Source organism: Vicugna pacos, chromosome 9 (assembly GCF_048564905.1).
Source record: "Vicugna pacos chromosome 9, VicPac4, whole genome shotgun sequence".
Lineage (NCBI taxonomy): Eukaryota > Metazoa > Chordata > Mammalia > Artiodactyla > Camelidae > Vicugna > Vicugna pacos.
In genome coordinates, this window is record NC_132995.1 from 45342548 (window position 1) to 45367748 (window position 25201).

Genomic DNA, 25201 nt, shown 5'->3' on the forward strand with positions numbered 1-25201 from the left:
AGTGTGCTGCTCCCCCCACACCTCCAGCCCCCATGGGACACCACCCTGCTCCCTGTTGATGCCAGGTGAGGAGCAGGAGGCAATGGGTGCTATGCAGGGGAAGACAACTTCTAAAGGTCCCAATTGTAGGGGCAGCCCTGGGGGCCTCTCACACCTGTGTATTCATGTCACAGAGGCAGCTGAGAACTGAACAGCATGTCTGTAAGTTGGGAATCGCTCTATCCTAGAACCCAGGGTTACACCCTGAATGTGGAGGATGGCCTGGGGTCACCACTACAGAAGAATCTGTCCTGTGGTCTGATGGTGGGCTGGACTGTGACCAGCACACCCGGCAGTGTGGCCTGGATGGCACTGTTAGGCACTCACCCAGGTTGCCATGGGACATGGCCAGTCGAGGTGCCCTGAAGCACACACCACACAGACTGCGCGCTGGTGCCTGAGTCCCTCATCTTCTGGGGCCCAGAGAGGAGTGGTCATGGGAGAGCTGACTCCCAGTCTTTAGACTCTAGCTTGCTTCCTCCAGTTGCCCCTGTCTACTGCCTGTCTATATTCTCCTCAGTCCATATCCTTTGTAGAACTCTCTGAGCACTGCTAGAGCCAGAGTTTTGGCAGCTCTCACCAGCCTGTCGCTCTCTGCCAACCCCTCCCCACCCCCTGGAGGCAGCTGTCTGTCGCTGGCCACAGCTCAGTGTGCAGGTCCTTGTCCCTCATCCTCTTGCTTTTCTCCCCCAGGTTATCCTGAAGGATCTGGAGGTGTTGGCAGAAATTGCTTCCTCCCCCGCAGGCCAGACGGATGACCCAGGTCCCCTTGATGGCCCTGACCTCCGGGTCAACCACTCAGAGCTCCAAGTGCCACCCTCCAGCAGAGCTGGCCTGCTGAACACTCCCGGTGAGTCTTCCTCAAATGGTTGCAGCTTCAGGGACCCTGGGAATTGCAGTGCTCAGTCTCGTCCTGGACTGGACCAGCCTTTGGGCTGTCCCTCCCTGGAGCTCTGTCAGGGTGTGCGGGCCAGTGATCTACCACTCTTTGGGAGGCAGACAGACAGAGCATGGCCTCCTGCTGCCTCCTGGCTCTCACTGCAGCAGCCCTCCACCCCTGTAAGAGACCCTCACATCCTTTTCCCTTCGTCTCCCTGCACCTTTCACACTTTTGAGCCACTGGCTAAATATAAAACCATCTGAGTCAGCGGATTATCTTTTCCTGGGGTGGCATCTCCCTGGTCAGGAATCAAGGGGCTTTGGAGTCTTGAGTCTCACAGGTGGAAGACTAAGCAGCCATTTCCTTCCTCACTGAGAAGCTGAAAATAGCAAACAAAGTGGCAGGCAGCCCAGGAAGGAGAGGGGATAATTCAAACAAGATGTTTCCGGGCAGTCCTTGGATGTGAAGGTAGCCATGGCACTCCTGGTGCTTACCCCTCAGGATCCTTCCAGATAACAGGTGGCTCTTCTCCCTGGGCCAATGCAACTCCCAGGTCCTGCCTCCCAGGCAGATACCACTTTGCTCCAACAACACAATACTGGAAAATGCCCAGGAACATAAGTTGGAAGGAAAGTACCCAGCGAATCTTGGGTGTTTGCCTGGGGTGTCTCTTTGTCCCCTGAGCAGCTCTTGACATCCAGATACAAGGTCCTAGACACTCCTCCTAAGATGCAGAAGCCAAGGGCCAAGTAGATTTGGGGCCTTTCAGTGGCAGCTTCCCTCCTGCAGCCCCACCTTGCTGGTCCCACAGAGTACTGGTACCCAGCCCTGAGGACACCTGCTCAGCGGAGCTGGAGGTGGCCCCAGGGCTGCCAGGTCAGTCACAGAGAGCCATGCATTGAAGACGTCTTCTGGTGATACTTGAAGTCAAGCTCCACAGTGGGGTGTCACGTAGGACCGCAGGCTCAGGCCACCGCCACTGTGCACGCTCTGCTTGCAGCTGGTCCCAAGTTTCCAGCTGTTTCTGGCTGAAGCAAGGAAGGAGCAGAGGGCTCTAGGAATGCCCAGGTTGAGTATGGGGCCAGGCCTGAGGAAGGGGTGGGGGCCTCCATGAGAGGGTACAGGAGCCGCAACTGATAGAAGGCTTCCTGCCAACAGAGGGCAGCCCTCAGATCTCCCTTCCCAGGAAGCAGCTGTCAGGCATCTTTTCTCCTCCTCAGAAGGGGAGACGCTGAGGCAGTGCAGCCTCAGGTAGGGAACACCTTGCTCTCCCAGGACTCTCTGTGATCTATAATGGTGAAATACCTTCCTGGCTAGCAGATGGGTGGGGCCAGAAAAACAGCTGTGAGCAACCCAGGTCTGCTGCAGGGCCTAGCCCGAGGCATTCCGGCAGCACACCTTCCACTGTTTGGAAGCAAGGGCTGAGGGGGACTTGGATGGCAAAGAGCTCTGAACCCCAGCTCCTGGCCCTGCCAAGACAGGTGGGCCACTAAGGAAACTGAAGTGGTGAAGACTTGCCCCAGCTCACAAAGCTGTCAGACTGGCTCACATCAGCTAGGGACTCACCCTGAATTCATAAAAAACAGCCAAGTGTGCCAGATGGGAAGAAATTCCATCCTGGAAAGAGCACCAAGGAAATGCCTGCAGCCAGTAATGCTTCCTTCTTCGAGGATAAACAGAGCTGTGGGCCCTGTGCTCTTAGCCGGAGACCCACGTGTGCCCTGCAAGGAGTGTGGGAACCACACATGCATACTGTCCACAGCTGGCACCAGATCTTTCAGATGTGATTTTATAAGGTCAAAGTCAAGCTCAAAGCAGTAATAAGAGAGCACGGGAAGCCAGAGCTATGCCATGTCCCCTCTCCCGCCTCAGCTGCCTTAGGGAGGGCCTGCACCAGGCACCAAGGATGGTAGGAGTGGCTGTGTGAGTCAGAAAGCATGTAGGTTAAAAAAAAAAAAAAAGCATGTAGTAAGGGCACGCTCATTCCTTTCTGGCTGCTCTTTCTCCCATTGCTTCTCAGGCATGTGAGGGATTCATTCTGTGTGTTTCCATCCAGCTGTGCCCATGAGCAGAGGCTGCAAGGCCAGACCCTCTTCCTTTTTGGATTCTGCTTTCCTCTGGTTGACCAGGGCACAGCTCTGAGACCTTGCAGACTGTAGTGCTGTGTCCCTTTATGATAGATCTCTCTGCCCCCATAAAGGGACTTTCTGGAAAGCCGAGGAGGCAGAGAGTCTAGCAAAGATGAAACCAGTAGGAATTGTAGCAATTGTAGGAAGCCAAATGGCCCCACTTGTGTGTCGGGTCTGTAAACTCAAGACGGTGCAGGTTGAATGCAGCAGTAGAGAAGCCGGCCGCTCACACACCTGGGCAGCTGCTGTGTTGGCCTAAATGCACCACAGCAGTGGTCTCCGGGGCCACAGGCTGAGTTGCCCACAGGGGACTTTGCTCTCTCTTGCCTGGCCTAGCATGAACATCTCTCCCTCCAGCATAGAGCAGCACGGGCAGAGGTGATGGTCTTGTTTCTCCCACCCACCTCCCTTCATTCCTGACCTTGACAGAGCCCCAGGCTGGGGAGAGGGCCACCTCTGAGGCAGTCAGGAGGGGAGCTGCCTGGGCGGACGGTGGTCTCTGCCAATAGAGGGACACCACATTTCCCTGTCTTGTGTTTTGGTGAAATGATGTGAAAACAGCTGGTTGGGTCCCCTGTGACTTTGCAACTACTATGCCTCTCTGCCTGCCTCCACACAGAGGGACATGAGGAGAGGGAATGGTGAGGTGCTGAGAACAGGCCTGCGGGGCCTGCCCTGAGCTGAGTGGAATGCTCGACAGAAGCAGGCTCTGGGCTCTGGGATGGGTCCGTCGTTGGAGATGGGCCTGGACATCCTACTGCAGGAGAGGGAGGAGCCTGGGCCTCTGATCTGGGACCAGAGATCACCCGAGGACTGATGTTTGCCCCCAAAACTCAGTCTTCCTGACCGTCTCTCCCAGCCACAGGGCCCCTTCTTGGGCTAAAACAGCTTGTGTGAGTATGCCCTGCAGGACACTCTGGTTCAAGGTGAAGTTTGACCCCCAGCTGTAAACACATGGGCAAAAATGAATGTTCTGATTTGGTTTTGTTCTTTATAGCTCAGCCTGGTGTAGCCAAATGCAGAAACAAGTTCTAGAAGAAATCCAGAAACCCATCCCTGAGCAATTTTCCCCATAATAACAGTACCTCTTGTACATTCAGCTCTTGTGTAGGACTGGACATGTGTTCTAAGCACATCCCATGTGTTGGCTACACTAAACCTCACCGTGAATCAGCCCCTTGACCCTCATGACCTCATCTCCAAGGAGAGCACTGCTGTTATTCCCACCTGGGCTGAGGGATCGTGACAGACGGTGGTGCTGGCCCAGGAGCCTGGCCTGAGAACCTGCTCTCTCCACCTTCACACTCAGAGGATGGGAACACATGTGAACCCCACCCTTGTCCACCAGTTGTGACAGGACTGGTGGTCCAGCCTCCTTCTCTGGGTGCTGGGCCGTGGCCCTAGCCTGGCAGTTTTGGGGGTGTCCCACTTCTTCACAGTGACTTCAGAGACTGCATTCCAGCCTTAGGCCACCTCAGCATCTCACCTATTGCCCGTCTGCTTCTTCCCTCCCTGACCTGCCCACCTCTTCCTCCAGCCACACCAGACCATTTCCCACCCCTAGAAAGCCTTGCCTGCTGCCCTTTGAGCCTTCAAGGTCCTTCTTCCCACATACCCTTTACAGGCAGCGTAAAAGCGCATGGGCCCTGGGGTCCTAGAAAGATCTAGGTTCACAGCCCAGCTGTACCCAACCTTGGGCAAGTGTCCTGCCTCAGTCTTCTTCCCCTGTAAATTGGGTGATGGGTCCCTTGGGGACACTGTGAGCTCTTACATGGAAGGAGTTCAGATAAATGCCCCATACATGTGAGGTGCTGCCTTTGCCTTTGTCCTAATAAGGACAAGTCACATGTGCTCCAGGCCAGCTCAGATGGCCCCTCCCCTGTGTGGCTCTCTGCGATATCCCAGGCCAGACTCCTCTCTCCTGCCTCCATTCCTTCTGCCCACCACATGGCATGGGTGGTGGAGTTCACACATTTCCTTCCTGGCCATGACCTCTTAGACCCATGCTACTCGAAGTGCAGACTGTGACAGCCTCGTTGTCACCTGGAGCTCATCAGAAATGTGGGCGCTCAGGCCTAGCCCAGACTCAGTGTTGATTTTATCGGAATCGCCAGGTAACTTGTATGCTCCTCACAGTTTCAGAAGCACCATCTCAATAACAGGGGCCTGTTGTACTCATCTCTGAATCCCCAGCATCAAGTGCCCAGTAAGGGTCAGACCCTGTCACCAGTCCCCAACGCCGGGTCTGAGGCGGCCCCATCACCAGATAGAGAGCCTGGCCCCCTCCTACCCAGCCCATTTCCCTTGATCAGCCCAAGTCCCCACCCTGCTGTCTCTAGGACTGCCCTCGGCCCCAGACCCGGCTCCTGCAGGAGCAGGAGTGCTGCTGTGCAGCCCCTCTCCACTGCCCTGTAGTTGGCAGTTCCTCCCAGGCCCTGCTGTGGCCTATAAGTTTATCTCTTGCTCTGAACCAGGCAGCTGGAAAGCCTCCTGGATTTGGGTGACTGCCTGGGGCAAAGGGCTCTCCAGCTTTGCCACAGAAAAGAAAGTGACTGCCTTTTGGATCAGGTCCCAAGGGTACCATTGTTGCAACACCTTAACCACCTTTTTTCCACACAGCGGTGAGGTTTGGGCCCTCTGATTCGGCAGACTCCACACCCCCTGAGACCTTGCTTCACAAGAGGCCAAGGCCGTCCTTTTTCCCAGCCCCTTGATTTTGTGCAGAAGGTGCCCCTTCCCCCCAACTCCCCATCCTTATTGGTTCCATACAAGCCTCCCAGTCATGCAGCCCCCTCCTCAGAGCACTTCCTGTGCCAGGCACTGCGTTATGCTTCTTATCCTCCAGAGGTTCACAGACAGGAACTGGCCCAGAGAAGGTGTCTCTTCCTCAAGACTGCCCTGCCAGTCAGGGTAGATCTGGGTCCTCTGGCCCTTTCCCCATCTCCTTAGGGCAGCAGATCCAGATGCCCCCTTGAGGGGCTAGTCAGGCAGGCTCACAAGCCCCAACCCATGCGGGGAGATAGATGGGAGGGCTGGGAGTAGAGCAGGGATCCTGCTGGGCCTGGGCTGGGCTGCTAATGTTTTCGCATCTGGTTTTGTTGAACTGTAACTCGCGTTGTGTATTGAGGCCAGGGCTATTTTTATCCTGACATGTGAGGCTCCTTCACGTCATAGCCACAAAACTCAATCCAAAACATCCCCAGGAAGGTTGTTTGTGAGACGTTCTGCAGATTCTCATGTCGCCACATCAGGTTTCACTTAGTAACATCTGCAGGGCTGGCTCCCCAGCCGCCCACCCCACCAGCCTGGCTTTGTGTACTGGATGCTCCCGACAGTATCTGTCTGCCCCTTGGCCAGCCGGCAGTCATGTGAACTTCCTGCCAGAACCTGCTTCTCTAAACCAGAAATGCGAGGCGAGTGGCATCTCAGCAGGATTGGGGAGTGGAAATCCCGCTCTCCTCAGCCCCTCAAAGAGCCCCTCCCTCCTGAGACCCATGGCCAGGTTGCTCCCAGCACTCTCCTCTCCTCCCCACCTCCTGGTCGCCCAGCCAGAACGGCTCGCCCACCATCTTTGATGGGCCTGGAAGACTGTGCTGTCAATAATGCCACCTGAGTAAAAGCCTCTCAGCCCTGTCATCCCAGCAGATCCTCATAGCACGTGTTGGAGGGTGGGCTCCTATCTGGCTCTGCCCCCTAACAATGGATGGGCAGCACCTAGCATGGGGGCCCACCTGGCAAGAGAGCTCAGCAGAGTTGGCTTTTATCAGAGCTACTGAGAAAGGGGGCCAATTCCCAGCCAAGCTTGTCAAATGTGCAGATGAGCAGGAGGCAGAGGTGGCCAGCAGAGGTGCTGTGAGCTCCCCACGGGGAGGAGCAGGCTGCGGTTGGGCAGTAATTAGTTCAGCTGAGAGGCCTGTCATTCCCTGTAGTAACACTCCTGGGGTGAGTTTGTTCTCTTTCCCCTTCCCTCCTCCCGCGCCTGCAGCCCTGCCTGAGAACATCTCACAGGTTCTCCCTCAAGCCAGCTGGGCCTGAAGGGCTGGTTAGGCAAAAATGTGCCTGGTGAGGCCAGTGGGAAACCGAGGCTGGGAGGGATGGAGTCGGCCCTCATCCTGTCCACAGTGAGCACTGTGTTCCACCCCATACTTGCCCAGCCCACCCAGCCAGTGTTGCCACCCCTAACCCCACCATGAGAGGACGGCCCTGCCCAGACTGTTCTTCTCCACACTGTGGGGCTGGGACCTCAGCGAGCTTCCCAAGGCCCCTCGCCTTGTCCTGTAGAGGCTCCTCCTCAGGGGCAACAGCACTGACTAGGGTCCACTCCGGCCAGTGGGTGCCTAAAGGGCCAAAGGCCGCGGGCAGCTCCCATCAGCTGAGTCAGCCTCAAGAGGACAGCCAGCCCCCTCTCAGGTTGCATCTGGCCTCCTGCTCTTTGTAGTCTTTAAACTGAGCTGTGGCAGCTTTCTCAATAACTTGTCCAAAGTTGCACAGCTAGTAAGTGGTTGAGTGGAGATCTGCTCTGAAGCCAGATGTGGTAGACTTCCCAGCCAAGCTCGAAAACACTGTATTTGATGCTTCCCACTGCCTCTGTAAGGACAAAACCACCTGGCACCTCTCCCCAGTGCCTACCCAAGACACCCAGCCCCTGAGGAATGGGGACCGTGGCCCCAGATGGGGAGGATTTCTTTATGGTTAGTCCCTGTTTTGGTCCCTTTGTCCTTTGGAATACTTTAGATCCTAAGCCTGGAAATGAGATGGGACAGGGGTGCACATACAGAAGCAAGAGGGGGTCAGGGACATAAGGAGCCATCATGAACAAGCACCCAGGAGAAGGTGCAGGGAGCTGGACTCCAATCCACACGCACCTCCAGTGTAGGGGATCGCAGCCTCTGCCCTCCAGTCAGGCCACCATGGGGACAGCAGAAATCATATTCTCAAGTGTGGGGACAGAAAGGAGGGGCTGCCTCCACAGCTGTATCTGCAGCCACCCCTGCAGAGATCAGCCCCAGCTGGGCCTGGGGTAACTTGATCTGTAAGAATGTGACACTTGATTCTGCAAACAGCCCCTCTGGGCCAGGGAGCAGAGACTGTTTGCCATTCCGCAGTCACTCAGGACCTCCTGGGCCAGGCTTTTCCGGATGGGAACCCAGAACAACACACTGCAAACAACAAGAAGCTCAATGAGGCCTGCCCTTGAACCGGGCATCTCACCCATGGCTCGCCCACGCACAGTTCACAGGAACTGTCAAGGAGGCTTAGGAGAGAGGACCATGATTTGAAGGTATGGCTCCTGGTAAGAAATCCTTATAGAGTAATTCACAGCTGGGAAAAAGAAAACAGAAAATACATTTTACATTCCCAGTCACTTCCCCATAAGGACCACACGAGAACATAGGAAGTCTGATTTCAGCAAAATGACAGAGCTGCTGGGAAAAGGTTTACTACTGTTTCCTGGCCACTGACAACTAACGAAGTCAGCCTGTAGGGGCTCCTCTGTATGGCTCACTTGTAGAACTCTGGATGGTTCCACACGTTCCTGTTTTGTGCTTTGGGCTGCTGCTTCTGGGAGCTGATATCCCCTCATACAGCCAAGCTTGATTCCCAGGGACCCCACACCCTGCCTGTTTCATGCCATCCTCTCCCTGGTCTGGGGAGGAAATCATGACTCCCACAGGGTTCCTGGGCCAGAGAGGGGTCAGCCCAGAAAGTGATGGCCCCAGAGGCCTCTGCCAGCCATTCTGCTTCCCCCAGTATCTTCCCTGCATTCCCAGAGAAGGTGCTTTCTCTTCAACTCTTGATAGTATCATGGTCTCTGTCTCCTCAGTCTTGGCAGGACCTTGGCTTTCGTCTTTATGCCATCTTCTGCCCTCCTGCCTAGGAAGGTACCATCTCCTAACCTGCAAACCCCAAGCCCACCCTAACACCAGTGCCCTAGGGATGGGCAGCATGGTGGAGCTGCTGAGAATGTGGGCTCTAAAGACCAGATGCCTGAGTCGGAGGCTCTACCACTCACCAGCTCTGTGACTCTGGATAACCGTCAGGCTAATTCACAGCTTCTCCATGTATATATTGAAAATAGAAATAGCACATATTTTCAAGGATTGTTATGAAGATTAAATTAGATACTGTGTTGAAGGGTTTAGACATGCATAGCACATAGTAAGTCCTCAGTAAGTGGTAGCTATCAGTTGGCTGTTAAGATACCACATTGGGAAGACGTTGGTCCAAAGGTATGAACTTTCAGGTAGAAGATGAAACAGTTTTGGGGCTCTAATGTACAGCTCGATGATTACAGTTAATGATACTATTGTATTTACTTGAAAGTTGGTAAGAGAGTAGATCTTAAATGTTCTCACCACAAATAAGAAATGGTAATTATATGAGTTGATGGAGATGTTAACTAACATTATGGTTATGATCATTTTGCAGTATATGCGTTTCAAATTTACATGTTGCACACCTTAAACTTACAAATTGTTATGCATCAATTATATCAAATAAGCTGGAAAAAATATGAAAAATGAAGTATCTATAAAGTGAAAAAAAGATATGTTTTACTGGGACAACTGGCTATCCTTTCACATGCAAAAGAATTTGAACTCCTTCCTCAATATACAAAAATTAAAATGGATCAGAGACCTAAATGTAAGAGCTGGGGAAAAAAATTTCTTAGAAGAAAACAAATCAGTAAATCTGTATGACCTTGGATTAAATAATAATTTCTTAGATATCACACAAAAAGCACAAGCAACTAAAGAAAAAAATAGGTAAATTGGACTTTGTAAAAATTAAAAATTTGGGGCTTCAAAGGATACCATCAAAAAATGAAAAGACAACCCACAAAACAGGGGAAAATATTTGGAAATTATATATCAATAAGAGGCTCACATCCAGTATATAAAGCGCTGTTACAACTCAACAATACAAAGACAAATAACCCAGTTTAAAAATGGGCAAAGAATTTGAATAGACATTTCTGCCAAGAAGATATACAAATAGCCAATAAGCGCATGACAAGATTTTAGGCATCACTAATCATTAGAGAAATGCAAATCAAACCCTCAATGAGATACCACTTCCCATCCCCCAAGAAGGCTATAATCAAAAAGATAGATAATAGCAAGTGTTGGTCAGTATGCAGAGATAATTGGAACCCTCATACATGACTGGTAAGAATGTAAAATGGTACAACCACCGTGGAACACAGTCTGGCAGTTCCTCAGACATTAAAAATAGTTATATAACCCAGAAATTCTGCTCCTGGGTATATAACCCAGAGAATGAAAACATGTTCTCACAAAAACATATACGTAAATGTTCATCGCAGCATTATTCTTAGTAGCCAAAAAGTGGAAACAACCAAATATCCACCAAGTGATGATAAAATACGGTATATCCATACAATGGAATATTATTCACCATAAAAATGAATACAGGACTGATACATACTGCAACATGGATGAACCTTGAAAATATGCTAAGTGAAAGAAGGAACATAGTGCATGATTCCATTTGTGTGAAATGTCCAGGATAAGCAGATCTGTAGAGACAGTAGATTAATGGTTGCCAGAGGCTGGTGAAAGTGGGGAATGACAGCTAATGGGTACAGAGTTTCTTCCTGGGGTGATGAAAATGTTCTGGAAATAGTGGTGACTGATGCACCACTTTGTGAATATACTGACAACCACTGAATTGTATACTTTAAAAGAGTGAACTTTATGGTATACGAATTACATCTCCATTAAGCTGTTATTTTTTTTTAAAAAAATCAGATGCCCTCTTAATGCCTCAGGCAGATGGAGTGAAGATTGCTACCATCACTAACAGTTTTTCCCTGCAGTGCTGTTGAGGTCAGCGTGTGTTGGGAAGGGGAAGGGGAGGGTCCCCACGGGGCGTATGCTCATACTACACCAGGATCATCTAAGCATTCCATCAGCCCTGCCCTCGTCTCCTCTGGGCTGGGAGCCTTCAGAGGGCAGCATGGGCGAGGCTCAGGCTGGGACAGGTGGCTATATCTGGCTTTCAGTGTGTTTTCAGCTGGGACACATATCAGGAGACCTCAAATGTGCTTCTGGTTGTAAAGCTCTGGACTTTGAAAGTCTTCAGAGCACTACCCTAAACGAGAGTCTTTGCCTGAAAATGAGGAAGAATGTCTGATTTCCAAACATTGGGAGAAGATAAAATGCCTGGTAACATTTGTCAGCGTGTGCCGTCTTTAACCTGGTGGCTGAGTGCATCATTGGCTTTTTCTTAAGCAGCAGTGGGAAAGGAGTGTGGCTTTTGCCTCCCAGGGTCTGTCGGCTTTATTGACCGTTGAGGATGTGTGCCTGCCTTACCTCTTTTTTCTCTTTGACTCGCCATTTGTTCTTAACCAGCCAAAACAAAACCCAAATGTATTTTACTTATTTGGATAATGAGTAAAAGTTTGGTTTTTTTCAAAACTTCATAGCACCGAGCAGCAGGCCTCACACACAGGAGGTGTCTGCTAAGTGATGGGGGGTCAGCTGGAGGGGTGGACAGGGAAATGGTGCTGTTGCAGTAAGCGGGGTTGTGTTGGCTTGTGCAAACTTGTTTAGTCCTGGGTTTTTTGCCATCAGTGTGGCCCTTGATTGAGAATGTTCCCTCATCATGTTCCACATAGACCCTCCCCTAGTTTCTGGCATTGACAGTTATTTATATCCTGTGAATACATAGCATAAACTCCAGCCCTGTCCCTTTCTTGTCAGGTACCAAAGGTTTGGAATGTTCTCCTTCCACTCCCACCATGAACTCCTACTTTTATAAGTTCATGATCAACCTTCTCAAGAGATTCAGCAGTGAACGGAAGCTCCTGGAGGTCAGAGGCGCCTTCATCATCAGGTGAGCCTCCGCCTGCCCTCTCTTCTCCCATAGCCTCAGCTTTTCATTCTCACACCACACAAGATGTCGAAGCAACCATTTTCTCTTCTGCTCCTCTTGCCTCCTTTTCCTGACCTTTGAGCTCTTAAATGAAGGAGTTTCCCCCTTCACACTGGGTTGCTGGTGCCACTGACATGGGGCAAGTCAATGTCACCATTTTTCAAACAAATGAATTAGTTTTTCACTTGTTGGGACAGTTTTCCTTGAGGTTAAATATGCTTTTATTAAACATCCCTGAGGGTACCTTCAGGGAGGAAAGAAGGTGAGCCAGATAGAATGTAAACGGGGCTGTGCTTGGTTTGGCCACAGCTGGTGGCCACAGTGGCTCTGGTGGAACCAGGTTCTTATGCTGTGTGAGCCCAGCCCTGGACAGTCCCAGGGCACCAGCCCTAGTTACTGGAGGCCTCCAGAACTGTCACCCCCAGCAGCATGGCCAGGTCTGTCCCGTTGCCTCTTGCTTGGCTCCAAGGAGCAGAGTCCCCAGGAGAGTGACCTTCAGGCCATCAGAATCTAGATGGGGCACATATTTCTCCAGGCTCCCCAACAAAGCGGGGAAGAGGAGTTTCCCAGAATCATCTGAGTGGCCCTAGATACTCTACAGCAGTGGTTCTTGGCCCTGGCTGTGTGGTGGGTCACCAAGGAGGCTTGAAAAAAGATGATGGCTAGGTGCCCCCCTTGACCAGTAAGATCAGGGCTCCTGAGGCCATATGGGGATCGGGGAGTTGAAGAAGGATTCCGGTAGAGGGTCCAGCCTTCACAGAGCTTCAAGGCAGGAAGGAGCTTGGATGGTTCACTTTGCGGTAAACCAGAAGGCAACAGGGAGAGGGGTCAGCCTTGTGGACCATACTAAGGATTGGGGCCCTTACCCAGAGATCACTGAAAGGACGTGAGCGGGGAGTGGCGTGACCAGATATCTGTTTTTATTTAAAGATGACTATGCTGCTGGGAGAGAATGGGTGGATGTGTGGGAGACCAGCTGGGAGGCTGTTGTCCAAGGTGGCAGCTTGGTAGGGGGATGGGAAGAAGCAGCGGGATTCAGGAATTAGTAAGAAGTGTGGTGGATTAGTGATTGATGGCCTGAGGGAGTGCGGGGAGAGGGGGTTGGGAGTGACAGCCAGGACTCTGGTGTCAGCAGCAGTGGGGAGGTGAAGGAGGAGGAGTTACTGGGCCCTAGCTCCAGGTGGAAGGTGGCATTGAGGCCGCCCCAGGGAACAGGCCAAAAGATTGAGTCTCCGGAGCGGACAGGCCTGCCTGGCCAGAAGGGCAATTAGCAAGACCACGAAGTCCCTGCCCATTGGGAGGAAGGGACTTCTGATGGTCTAGACCACCAAAAGGTGTCTTGGGGTGGTGGAAGGGTGTCACTGCCCCTCTGCTTTTCTGAGCTCTGAGAAAGCAGGGTTTCTCAGCCCCAGCACGGTTGGCATTTGGGGCTGGATACTTTGTGGCAGGGAGTGTCCTGTGAGCTATAGGATGTTGAGTAGTATCCTTGGCCTCAACCCGCTAGATGCCAGTAGCACCCCACCCACCCAGTTGGGACAAACAAAAATGTCTCCAGACAATGCCAGAGGTGCCCTGGGGAGCGCAGTTGTCCTGGGTGACAACCACAGTTACAGAGGGACAAGAATGGAGTCATATCCTCCCTGGCCAAAAGAGGAAGATTTCCACGGTTTTTCTCCACATCAAATTGGACACTCGGGGATTGAGGTAGAGATTAGATGTGGTGCAAGAGACTCCCCTTGCCATCAGGAAAATGATGGGCTCTTCCCAAACAAGTGACAGTTAGCTTTGTGTGGTTTTCCAAACTGCAGAGGTGTCAGCTCTTTTGATGAGTCTTCCTTGCCTGGAAGACTTTTCAGGGAAGCAGTGGAGAGAGAGGACTTTGAAAAAGAGACTTGTATCTAGTTTCCTCTCTGGAGAACTGGGCTGTAATGGGTTTTTTCCATCCTTTGTCAGCCTCGCATGCCCCCCAGGGGCTTGGAGAGCAGGAGCTCAGGGAGTCAGCAGCATCCCCAGACAGCAGCTGGTAGAAGTGCAGACAGCGTGGGCGTGCGCGCATGGGTACTCTCCCGACCCGCTAGGGCCAAGGCTCCAAGAGGCTAGTGACCTTGTCACTGCCACGTTCCCATTTACAGCCTCCAAGACAGTGAGGCTTTGCTTACTTTGCTGTGTCTCTGGGCATCCTGGGCTGATAGGAATCCTAATTTTGCAGGAGGGAAATGAGAGGAAGCCACATGCCTGCCTGGCTTGGTTGGATCTGGGCTGCAGACCCAGCATTCTGCTCATTCTCCAGCCGCCACTCTGTCCCTTCTGTGGGAGTGCCAGGCCAGAGGCCTTGAGGGGCTCTGCACAGCCAGTGAGCCAGGACCACTTGGGGCCTGGCTTCTCCCTCCTCATCCTCCTGGGGCTCAGTACATCCAGCATGGCACCACTCACTGTTCAGGGCTCACGCCCCTCATGGACCACACTGGGGCCTCAGAGGGCATCACGCCTGTCCTCCAGGGCGTACCTCACTCCCAGCCCGCACAGCCACAGAGATCTCCTAGGCCTGGGCACAGAGAACCCAGGAGCCTTGTGGATGGGCCCCTCACGTATGTTGTTCCTCCTGGTCCTTCATTGCATTTGTCCAGCCCACTGTCCCCCCTGAAGCAGCACCAGCACCAGCACCTGTCATTTCGTTCTATAGCTTCCTGTGGGCCTGCTGCCTGCTAAGCCAGCGTGCCAGCCACCCAATCTGGGTTCTCAGAGTGTACACAGCATGGAATCAGATGTGGAGGAGGCCTTGAAGACTTGTACCTTCCTCCTTCCCGTGGTCAGACAGGGGCCAAGGCCCTTTAGCAGAGGTTCACTGGGGCCCAGCACTCGGAGTGTCAGCCTGCCTGCCTGCCTCTCATTTCATTTCTTTATTTTCTGCTGATAGCTTTAAAGAGGATCGTGATAATGGTGCTTGCAGGCTGCTGAGATGCAGCCACAGGCCTGATAAGAAACACAGTAAATGATTCTTAACCCCCGCCTTCAGTTAAGCCAACTATAAGTTGTTCCTCTCAACCCTTAAGATTGGGCATTGAAAAAAGAAAAAGAAAGAGATTCTTCCAGCAAACAGGTGAAAAGCCGTTATTTATGCAGTGCTTAGCTCAGAGTCCAGGATCAGCTCCTGTCTATAGAAGGACAAAGGCATCTGGAGTTCTTGAGGACAGACATCTGGTGGGGGGTCTTGACCTTGAGGAAAATGCATAACTTTCCTCAGGCCTCAGAGCATTTCCTCTCCCCGACTCAGCTCTTCCAGGCTGCACCTCCATGGGGATTGGGAGTGGGACCCCAAACTCCAGCCGTATTAGCCATCCTTTCTGTGTCCAAATGGCCTTGTTATCTTGTGGACTTAACAGTTCAGAGGCATGTTGAGTTTGGAGATGCCAATGAGTCAGACTGGCTGTGACACACTCCAGGACCCGGCCCTTCTCCAGGCTGCAGGGACTGAGGCCAGGCCCACATACAGAGGGAAGATGGGAACATGGGGTGGGAGTGCTGAGTGTGGGCTGGGACAGGGCACCCCAGCCCTGCCCACACCCACGCCCCTCCCCAGGGCTCCACAGGAGGGGGTGCGGTGCCACAGGCACTGGTGAGCCAAATTGACAGGGGAACTTCTCCAGCCAAACAGCCTTGGGTTTGAACCCCAGTTCCTCTGGTTTTTCATGGTGTGACCTGGTTTTAAGCCTGTTTTACTTTGACTGTGAGACGAAGATAATCGTGCCTTCCTTGTCATTTTGCAGGGGAGATTATGTAAGCCTGTGCATGGTACAGCTCTCAGCACAGCTTGGTAGACCTCACAATGTGGCCCCAGCCTCCCACAGTGGTCTGTGGGGAGGGGAAACCAGACCTGGGAGAGGGTGAAATAATTGAACCTTCTGTGCAGAGAGCTGGCTTTGGTGCTCCAGGCCTGCTGCCCCAGCACCCAGAGCACCCACCAGCAGCCCAGCCCTAGCCCATTAAAACAACTCTGCCCCAAGTGGGTGTTCGTGTACACTTCCCTCCTCCGGCCTCTTCCCACCCTCCCCGGCAGTGCAGGCAGAACAAGCACAGGGCTTGTTTTCCCACGAACCGTTCCACTGTACTCAGGAGAAAATGAGAGGAGGGAGAAAACGCAGCCTCTTTGATAAACTGTGATATGAACTCCAGCGTAGTCCAACAGCTGTGATCTTTACAAGGCGTGCTTCTGTGCTGGGAAGGGAGCGAAGCTGAGGATGCTCGTTCTGCCGGCCAACACGGCCCTCTGGCCAGCCATCCTTTGGCTTAATCAACTGCGCCTTTCCCCTCCCCTTCTTCCCTGCTGCCTTGCAAAGAGGACTTTCCAGAGAATGCTTTCTTTTCAACGAGTGACTGTGCTGTGAACTCGAGGGCTCCAGCCCCAACCAGTGCAGTCCTTCATGGCTGGTATCCCAAGCACCCTCCCCGGAGAAAGGGAGCCCCTAAGATGGAAGGGCGCCAAGTGGAAGAGGGGGGAGCCATCATGAGGCTTTTTTCATGAGACCCCTGATCCCAAGAGGCCCCATGATAAGACTTCTAGTTTACTCTGGTCCTCCTCTCACCTCTGACACAGACCAGCCTGGCAGCCTCTCCAGTGCAGCTAAGGCTCAGATGCACCCCTGCTTATCCCTAAGATGCACCCCTGCTTATCCTGCCCACCCCTTCCCAGTGCCCCGGGTTTGCATCAGAGCCCTGTGTTGGAGGGCGAGTGGAGTGGGGAATTGATTGGCCGCTGAGGTGGGTGGTGGGGCAGGGAAGCCCAGGCCTAGGAAGCCACTGGAAACTGGACTTGTTTTTAATTGCTGAGCGGAAGGGGCAGGGCATTGATGGCTCAAGAGAAGAAGCTCTCTTTCATGCCGTAATTGGGAAATTCCACTTTGCTGTCCTTGTATGTTCCTCCGGCCATGGTGGCTGGGGCAGCCCACACTGTGGATCCCTCCCAACCCCAGCTCCCCTCCTCTATCTCTGTATCCTCTGGTCTCTGCAGTTCATTTGGTGCCAGGTGCACCCCCTTTTCCCTGTCTCTTCCTATGTTCCTCCTTACCTGCCGGGGGCATTGACCCGGCCCCTAAAAGCCCATTGTGCTGATGCTAATGAAAAATGAATCTGTAAAGTGGCAAGACCCAGATTCCCCATTCACATGGCATTTTAGAAAAGCAGCTTTGCCTCTGGCCCCCAGCCTGCAGGAGAGAGCGTCTGAGAGGCCCCGCTTGTCTCTCTTCCTCTTGCCCCTTTAATGGATTGCGTTTGTTTGCTCAGAATAAAAACAAATTGCTGTGACAAACACACACCAACCTAAGTCTTTCTGCTAAAAGAGACCCTGATCCACCTCCCCAGAATGCAGATGGATTTGGATCTTTTATTAGTTGTAGCCATGTTGATTGGGTCCTCAGCTGAAGGGAAGGAGACAAGACATTGAACAGGGCTAGGGGATCTCTTCAAGGAATTTCTTACATCCCTCTCAGAGGAAGCTTCTCTTCTGTTGGCTTTGGGTCAGTCTGCCCAGCTCCTTGTGTGAATCTTCTGGGGGCCAGGGCCAGGGTGCTTCTGTTGAGATGCAGGACAGCAAAGGGAGTGCATGGCAGAAGCCGCTTTGCACAACCAGCTCTTGGCTCTGCTCTCCTAACTCAGGAATGGCAGAGAGGCATGATCTTAGATGCCAGAGGAGGTTGCCTGTGAGAAAGCCCTGCCCTCCAAGGTAAAAACATGTCCTTGGGAGGGGCAAAGTTCAGAGAGCCCAGCCTCATCCATTTCCCTTGTCCCCTCATCTGTGGCAAAGTGCCAATATCCCAGCACCTCACAGAACCATCTGTGACCCAGTGCTGGCAGGGAGGGCTGGGGGCAGGCCAGTGGCTTTGCTCTGCCTCCCCCAAGCAGTCCACATGCTGTCCCTGTAGAGCCCACTGGCCTATACACAGTGCTCCTGGCAAGAAGTGGTGTATTTTCTTCTGGAATATGGAAACCACATGTGATGGGCCTTGCAAGGCCAGGCTGGGATTAATTAGGTGCCACCATGGGTGTGGGGGGAGGTGAGGAAGTGCTGACCAGAGGGAGCCCTATGCAGTGTACTCTGGAAGTCTGGGGAGCTTTAGAGAAAAGTGTCCCCATGTTTCAAGGGCCCTCCTCAGCCCCTGTGGTAGAGGGTGCTGATAGAGCAGAGGCTAGAAGGAGGCCAGGGATCCACTCTCTGTGAGCAGGACTTGTGGGAGGTTAGAGGTCACAGGTGAACTTGACAGGGGGAGGCCATGTGACCCACAGAACCAGCCATTCACCTGCGCCGCACATCTGGGAACCCCTGTTGTGGGGCTGAGGGTTCAGGAACTGTCCTGCACTCACCACAAGAGATGCTTTAAAAGTCATCTAAAGACTCATCTTATGGGTGCTGGCACCTGCTGGGCCCTTTCCAGCCTCCGATTAAAAAGTGCTTTCTTTGTAGTCTACACCCCAGCCCATGGCTCAGACAGCTGGCAGGGCTGGGGGTGGTTGTCAGGAACTGTTGCCAGGGGCTGAGAACTTGATAATGAATTTCTTTCTGAAGCTTGAGAGGTGGAATCTGCAGTAGTCTCTGGATCTGTTTATACTTTACCCTAGGATGCCAGGAAACTAGCAAAGTTTTGACCTTGGTAAGTCCAGAGAGCTTGGTTAATTAGCAAGTAGCTGATGGGTATCATAACCTAGCAACTTAACAAAACAGCAGCAGGTTTGGAATTGGCCCCTAATGGTCACTTCCATTCTCCTACCTCCTTGGAGTAGGGCTGCATCGGAACCTGGACAGACAAATGGTATCCTTAGTTTAAAAGTGCTTTTAAACTCCTAGAATAGCCGTTGCAGAGTGTGTCCTGTTTGTCCATTGGAGAACACAGTTCTCAGGAATCTCTTTCTTGTATCCCTTTAACCCAGCCTTTTCACCTTGGGTTTCCTCAGGCAGCCCTGAGAGGCCCATGTGTGGTCCTCCTGTCTCTCCCCACAAGTGGATTGTTTTAGTGGGTCCCCACAAAGGTCACAGACATGCACACACACATACACCTGCCCCTGTCTTAAGAAAAATACACAGAAGAGTTTCCATCACGTGCAGTTTGTTAAGGGCCATCTGACCAGCCACCCCTTCCATGTAGAAGGAGAGTTCCTGTCTCAGAGCACATGACGGTTGCACTTTGGAGGGGCCCTGGCCTGGAGGAACCTTGGGTCTGAAGTCAGTGCAGACAACGAGCACAAGCCCACGTGAAGCAGCATTCAGTCCACTGGGAAGGGTGCTTTGTAACCCAGGCTTCCGGGGCCCACCAGAGAAGCTTTTGGGATCTGAAGTGGAAAATGGGGACTTTCTTTAACAGTTTGCAGCTTCCACTCCCAGGAGAGTATGGGTTTTGGGTCTGTTGCTGTTGTCTTGTATCTTTTAATACCCCTGTTAGCATCAGAGCCTTTGCCCCCAGCTCCCTCACCCCGTCTTATGACATTTTCTTGGGGGTGCTGTGTACCATCCAGAGATCCCAGAGCTGAGGTTCTTGATTGTCTTCCAGACTCGGGGCCATTTGGGAAAACTGCCCAATTTCCAGCCTGGACTTGCTTTTCCTCCACCTCACTGGAAAGAAGCTGTGCTCTCTCGTGATGTCCCCCTTCACCCAGAGTCATTAACCCGCAGAAAATCCCCACCAAGACCCGTCCTGATGTGCCCTCCTCTTCATCATCCTCTACCAGGGCTCTCATCCTGCTGGCTGCCACCCTTCAGACAGAAGTGAAACACTGAGATCTGTGTGTCCTTCCCTGTCTTCCTTCTGGGCCCCGGGCCCTCCAGACTCCTGCCCATCCATTATCCTGGCCTATTTCCGGTCTATATTTAGATGACATAATCTCATTGGAACTGCCTGGCACTTGGACAGTGAATGTCTTTCTTGGTCTAAATCTCCGTTTTGACTCTTGCTCAAGAGAACGTGTCTCACCCCCTCCTGCCTCCCAGATTATTTGTTTTTCCTTGTGGTTTATCGCAGTTGCTCACATCATCCACACTGGCCTCTCTCCCTTTGTGAAGCTGAGCTGAGACGGATTTCAAGTGCATGCCTGAGTCACCTCTCATTTTTCTCTAAGTCCTCTGTCGAGCATCCTGTGCTGTCTGTTTTGAGCCTTGCCTCTCACTCTTTCCTTTCGGAAGCTGCTTTCCTAACTGTGAAGTTCTACATCCCTTTATCCATTCCCACCGGCTGCACTCCGTGCCTGGACTGCAGTCACGCGCCCCAGCTCCAGCTCCAGCTCTCACTCGTGACCAGTTTCCCAAACGTGGGGCCATCTGAGCCTCCTTGTTTTGCTCCCCCAGAGAACCTCTTTAGCCTGATAATGGCGCTCGTGTCTCCACCTCACCCTCGAGTCTTGTCATTAACTCTTGGTCTGCTGCGTCCCCAGAAGTTCTAACTTGCTTTTTGCTCAATTTTGCCATCTCTTTGGCAAAGCCCTCTCTCTTTCTTAACCACGTAAGTTTGACACTTTTTGCTTCAGTTCCCCAGATGTGTCTTTTCCTTTTTCTAATCAGGGCAACATCACATCCTTTCCACTCTCCATGCTGCAATGCCCATGATGACTTTTGTTAATGTAAATTTTTCATTAAAGAGCAACATACTGTATAAAAGTGCACAAATCATAAGTGTATCACAGCTCAGTTTTTGTTAATTGTCTACACCCATGTAACGAGCACTCAGGTCAAGAAGTAGAGCATTGTCAGCACCCAGAGATCCCTTTTGCGTCTTCTCTCAGTTACTACCCCTACCCCCCTCCCCAAAGTAGCCACTGGCCTGACTTCTAACACCATCCCTTCATTCACCTGGCTTTTTGAACTTTATATAAATGAAATCATACAGTCTGTGCACTTTTATAAACTGTAAACTTTCTTTTGATCCACTTCGTGGTTTGGAGATTCACCTGTGTTCAGTACAGCAGTAGTTCACATTTCTGTAGAGCACCCCACTCTGTGAGGATGCCACGGTTCATGTACCCATTCTGTCATTGATGGGCATTTGGGTTATGTTCAGTTTGGCACTATTGTGAATAATGCTGCTGTGAACATCCCTTCAGGTGTCTTCCATTGAATGTATGTGTACATTTCACTTAGACAATACCTAGAAATTGCTGGATCGGGGACCATACAGTATCTTTGGTAGATACTGTCCAAAGTGGCTGCACCAATTTCAACTCCCGTCCACAATGTGTGAGAGTTCCCATTGCTCACTTACTCACCAACACTTGGCACTGTTCAGTCCTTGCTTTTAGCCATTCCGGTAGGTATGTGGTGATACTACCTTGTGGTTTTGATTTGCATTTCCGTGAAGACTAATGAACTTCTCACCACTTTTTGCCTTTGGGTTATCCTCTTTTGCAGTGAGCCTGTTCAAGTCATTTTCCAATCGGGTTTTCAGTGCTTTTCTTATTGATTTGTGGAAGTTCTTTATATATTCTGGATTTGAGTCTTTCTCAGATGTCTGTACTGTAATTATCTTCTCCTACTCTGTGGTATGCCTTATTGCCCACTTAACATTATTTGATGAACAGAAGTTCTTTATTTTTATGCAGCCCAGGTAACCAATTTTTCTTCTCAGTTAGCATTTTTTTATGGTTTGTGGTGCTTTTTCAGGGGATTAGGAGCTCATGAGAACTAACCATAAAGCTGCCTGTTTCTGATTGATGTTTGTTAAGTATTCCCAGTGACCTGGACACCGAATACAATCCACCTAAAGCCCAGAAGTATTATTTCTTAGCTCTGGACAGGGTCTTGGAGGTCACCTAGTCCAGCCTGCTTGCACTTTGTAAAAACTAAGATTCCCACTCCTCCTCCAGCCCCCACCCCGACTGAACCCCAGGGGTTTCTGGTGCAGCTAGGCCAGTGGAGGTCTGTGACCTGGAGTTGGGAACCGCTAATCTAACTATGGTGGTCAGCAGTCTTTGGGTGGCAGGAGGCAGGAATACAGATCAAAGGCACCAAAACAATCAGGGGAGCTTGACTGGTTTGTATACCCAGACCCCGGCAGAGGGCTGTGAGGTCCAAGAATTCGGCATCTTTTCTCGGCCTTTGTTTGAGGTCAACTTCATTGTTTCGGTCTCTTCCACTGGTGGCCACCACATCACATGGCCATCACACCCCTGCTGGTTGTGCTTGGGAGGAGCTCTGGTTGGCTCCCCTGGGGAGCCCTGACAGAACCCCAAGTGGAGTGAGGAGCAACAGCTCTCCAGAATAAAAGGGCTGTTCTTCCCAGGAGTGGACACCTCAGGGGTGCCCCACGTGGCTGCTTTCCTGAGCAGTTTTCTTATGTGAAAAATGGAGATGGTGACCGTCATGATCTCCTAGTAACTAATGATGGATTAAATGATGTAACAAAAAGTGTTTAGAAGAGTGTCTTGCACCTGGTGACTGTGCAGTAGGTACCGGTAGCGATGGTGACGGTAATTGTGATGAGCGATATCATCAGCCCCCTGTCTGCATGTGTCAGAGATAGGAAGCCCGGGAGGTGGAGGCATCCGTGGTCCCAGCGCTGGCCTGGTTCCCATCACCACCTTCCCGGCCCCTTGCTCCCTCTGATATGGCAGACAGCCCCTCCCTCAGGCTCAGCTCCTGGAAAGCAGGAGTTCTGGAGTTGACTGTCACTTCCTGTTGTTTTCTAGGGAAAAAGGAAGAAAAAAAACCATTGAACAAACTAAGACTTGCCCCCAGGTGTCCTCCCTTCCTCCTTCCTCAGCCCCCACCTAGATAGACCCCACCCTGTTCAGAGCTACCCAGTCTGGACTGCTGATTGCTCGTGAAGAGAACCAGTTCTCACCCTTATGTTGAACGAAATAAAGGTAGTATGTAGTCAGGGACAAGGATCGGCAGGTCCACGACTAGAACCCTCCTCGTTTACTTCGGTTTCGCTCTTACTTACCCCTTCACTGCTGAGCTGGCTCTTTCTCCTCTGTCAGCCCATCCTTGGCAGACTGGCTGTCCTGTGGCAAGACAGCCACCAGCAGCTCTCAGCTCACTGCTGTCCCTTAGCACCAGCCTTCAGCAGCAGTTCTGGACTTGAGTCTCACCGGACCTGTCCCTGTGCCCTGGTTATTCAGGACGGGATCGTGCACCCACCCTCAAAGGCAGAGGAGGAGCCATTGTTTGTGGAAAATTGATTCTGGAACCAGAATCCTAAGCTGTGGACACTGGGAAGCAGATCCAACCAGTGCCACTCCATAGTGTAGGTTCACATGCTGGCTGAAAAGGGGTGGGAAGCAGGCCCCCCTGAGGGCCCAGCCTCACCATGATTGCAGAGGGAGGAGGGACCTCCCCCTGAAACCTCCCCTCCCAATAGCTGGATTGTCCCCCAGGAAGGAGGGCAGGGAGAGGGTGGAGCTGTGTGTGTGACCAGTGACCTTCCCAGAGACCACTGTGGGGCAGGTGGGGAGTACAGCTGCATCTGAGAAGCCAGGTCTCCAGCTGATCCCTCCTCATTGCCTGTGGGGCTGGGGAGTCAGACTCAGGCCCAGCCCCTCCCAGCAAGGCTGCTTGTACCCTTTCCCCACAGTATGCTCCCAGAATGGTGATTGAACAGAGACTGGGAGAATCTCCATCTAGATTTTAGGCTTAGTTCACAGGGGCCAGCAGGGACCTTAAGGGTCAGCCAAAGGCTTTCACACAGGAGGAAACTGAGGCTCCGATTTTTCCAGTAAAATTCCCCCCATGCTGCCCTTGTGCCACGGCTGGACTGGGCCAATGCAGGCCTGGTCACCACAGTCTGCAGACAGGACACTCAGGTGTAGCAGGAGCGTCGTGGAGGGCAGGGAGAGCTCTGGCTACCCTAGTCAGGAGGCAGAGGTCAAAGGTTCACTCCCCATGGTCTGTTCTTTGGCTCTTCCTGGGGTGCCTGCAGTGTGCCAGTCCCTGCGCCAGCCTGGTGCACACATGGAACCAAGAGCCAGTTTCTGCCTTCACTGAGGTGGCAGTCTAGTGACATCGGCAGACAGGCGACAAGTGACTAAGAAACGTGTGGCCCAGAGTTGTGATTTGTGGATGATGGAAGAAACGGCGGGAACGGGGGTGTCCACAGTTTCAGGCCTGTGGGAAGGGGGTGCCCCACAGCTTCTGCAGAGCCAAGAAGCTGTGACCTGGATCGGATGTTTTCTCAGAGCACTGAAGTGCCCTAGTTTTCCCTCTCCTCGGGCTCAGCTGAAGCTTCGCCAAGAATCAGCTTTTAAAGGCTGCCTGAAATGTGGTTTGAAGCCAAAAATCTATAGAGCCAGTGCATTTGTGACCTTGTTGAAAAATGTTTACCCAGGAAAATTAGGGGGGTAGGATTTGAGAATTTTTTTTCCTTATCAAAAATTGTTTTTAAAAATCAGTTTGGCCCTCCTCACCCCCATCCCTTCCCCTCTCTGCACAGTCCCTACCAGCTTGCCTGAATCCTGCAGCCCCACAGCACTCATCCCTTCCATTTGTCCACACCTCCCCCACCCACAATCCCTCTCCTTCCCCTCTTTGGGAGTGAAAAAAAACCAAGTGGGTAAAATTAAGGAGCCTGGGTATAGCCCTGGAAATTAGGCCACAGCTGTCAGGCCAGGCAAGAGTCCTCGTCTCTGAATGGAACTGCCGGGAGCCAGCGCTCAGCCCCTCCCCTGTGAGGATAGATAAGTCTCTCCCAGCTCCCCCTCCCCCAGAAGGGGCTGCTGCTGTACTGGCCTAGAGAGGGCTAGGAAATGCCAGCTGTCATTGAGCAGGCCTATCCCAGTGCCCACTGATGCTCTGCAGTGAGCAGAGCTAGTCCCTGCCCCCAAACAAGGGTGGTCATAAATGCAGGTAGCGATGATGCTCTGTGGGAGCAGAGAGGTGGGGGAGTGTCCAGGCCCAGTGGAGTTGTCGGGAAAGCTTCTAGAAAGAATACTGTCTACCTGAGCCATGAATGATAAACTCGCTGTGGGTAGGGGTGGGAGGAGAAGATGCTTTTGTTGTAGGAAGAGTCTGCTCAGAAGCCCAGAGGCCAGTGCCCGAGCACCCCGGGAGCTGGGAATATGGCTGGGACCGGGCCTCCAGCTGCCTTGCAAGCAGCCCCAAGGGACCCAGTGAGGGTCCCACTGCAGGGCTCAGGCAGGTTCAGAAAGCTGTCCACCTGCTATGGGTGTGCACAAATCCTGAGAGACATCCCTGACGTGTGGCCACCCTGCAGTCTTCAGATTGGCACAGAGCCAGGAGGCCTGTGGGGCTGCATGAGGACACACCTGAGGTGGTGGTCCCAGA

At 52.3% G+C, this 25201-nt stretch overlaps 1 protein-coding gene across 2 annotated transcripts in view; it reads left to right on the forward strand.

The window, feature by feature from the left end:
- LOC102527176 (protein VAC14 homolog) overlaps window positions 1-25201 on the forward strand; it is a 94823-nt gene that overhangs the window by 44785 nt on the left and 24837 nt on the right. For both annotated transcript variants that reach the window (XM_015235507.3, XM_031680803.2), the window contains exons 13-14: window positions 733-889; window positions 11775-11907. In XM_015235507.3, the coding sequence (XP_015090993.3) occupies window positions 733-889; window positions 11775-11907 (290 nt within the window). The remainder of the gene's footprint in view (window positions 1-732; window positions 890-11774; window positions 11908-25201) is intronic.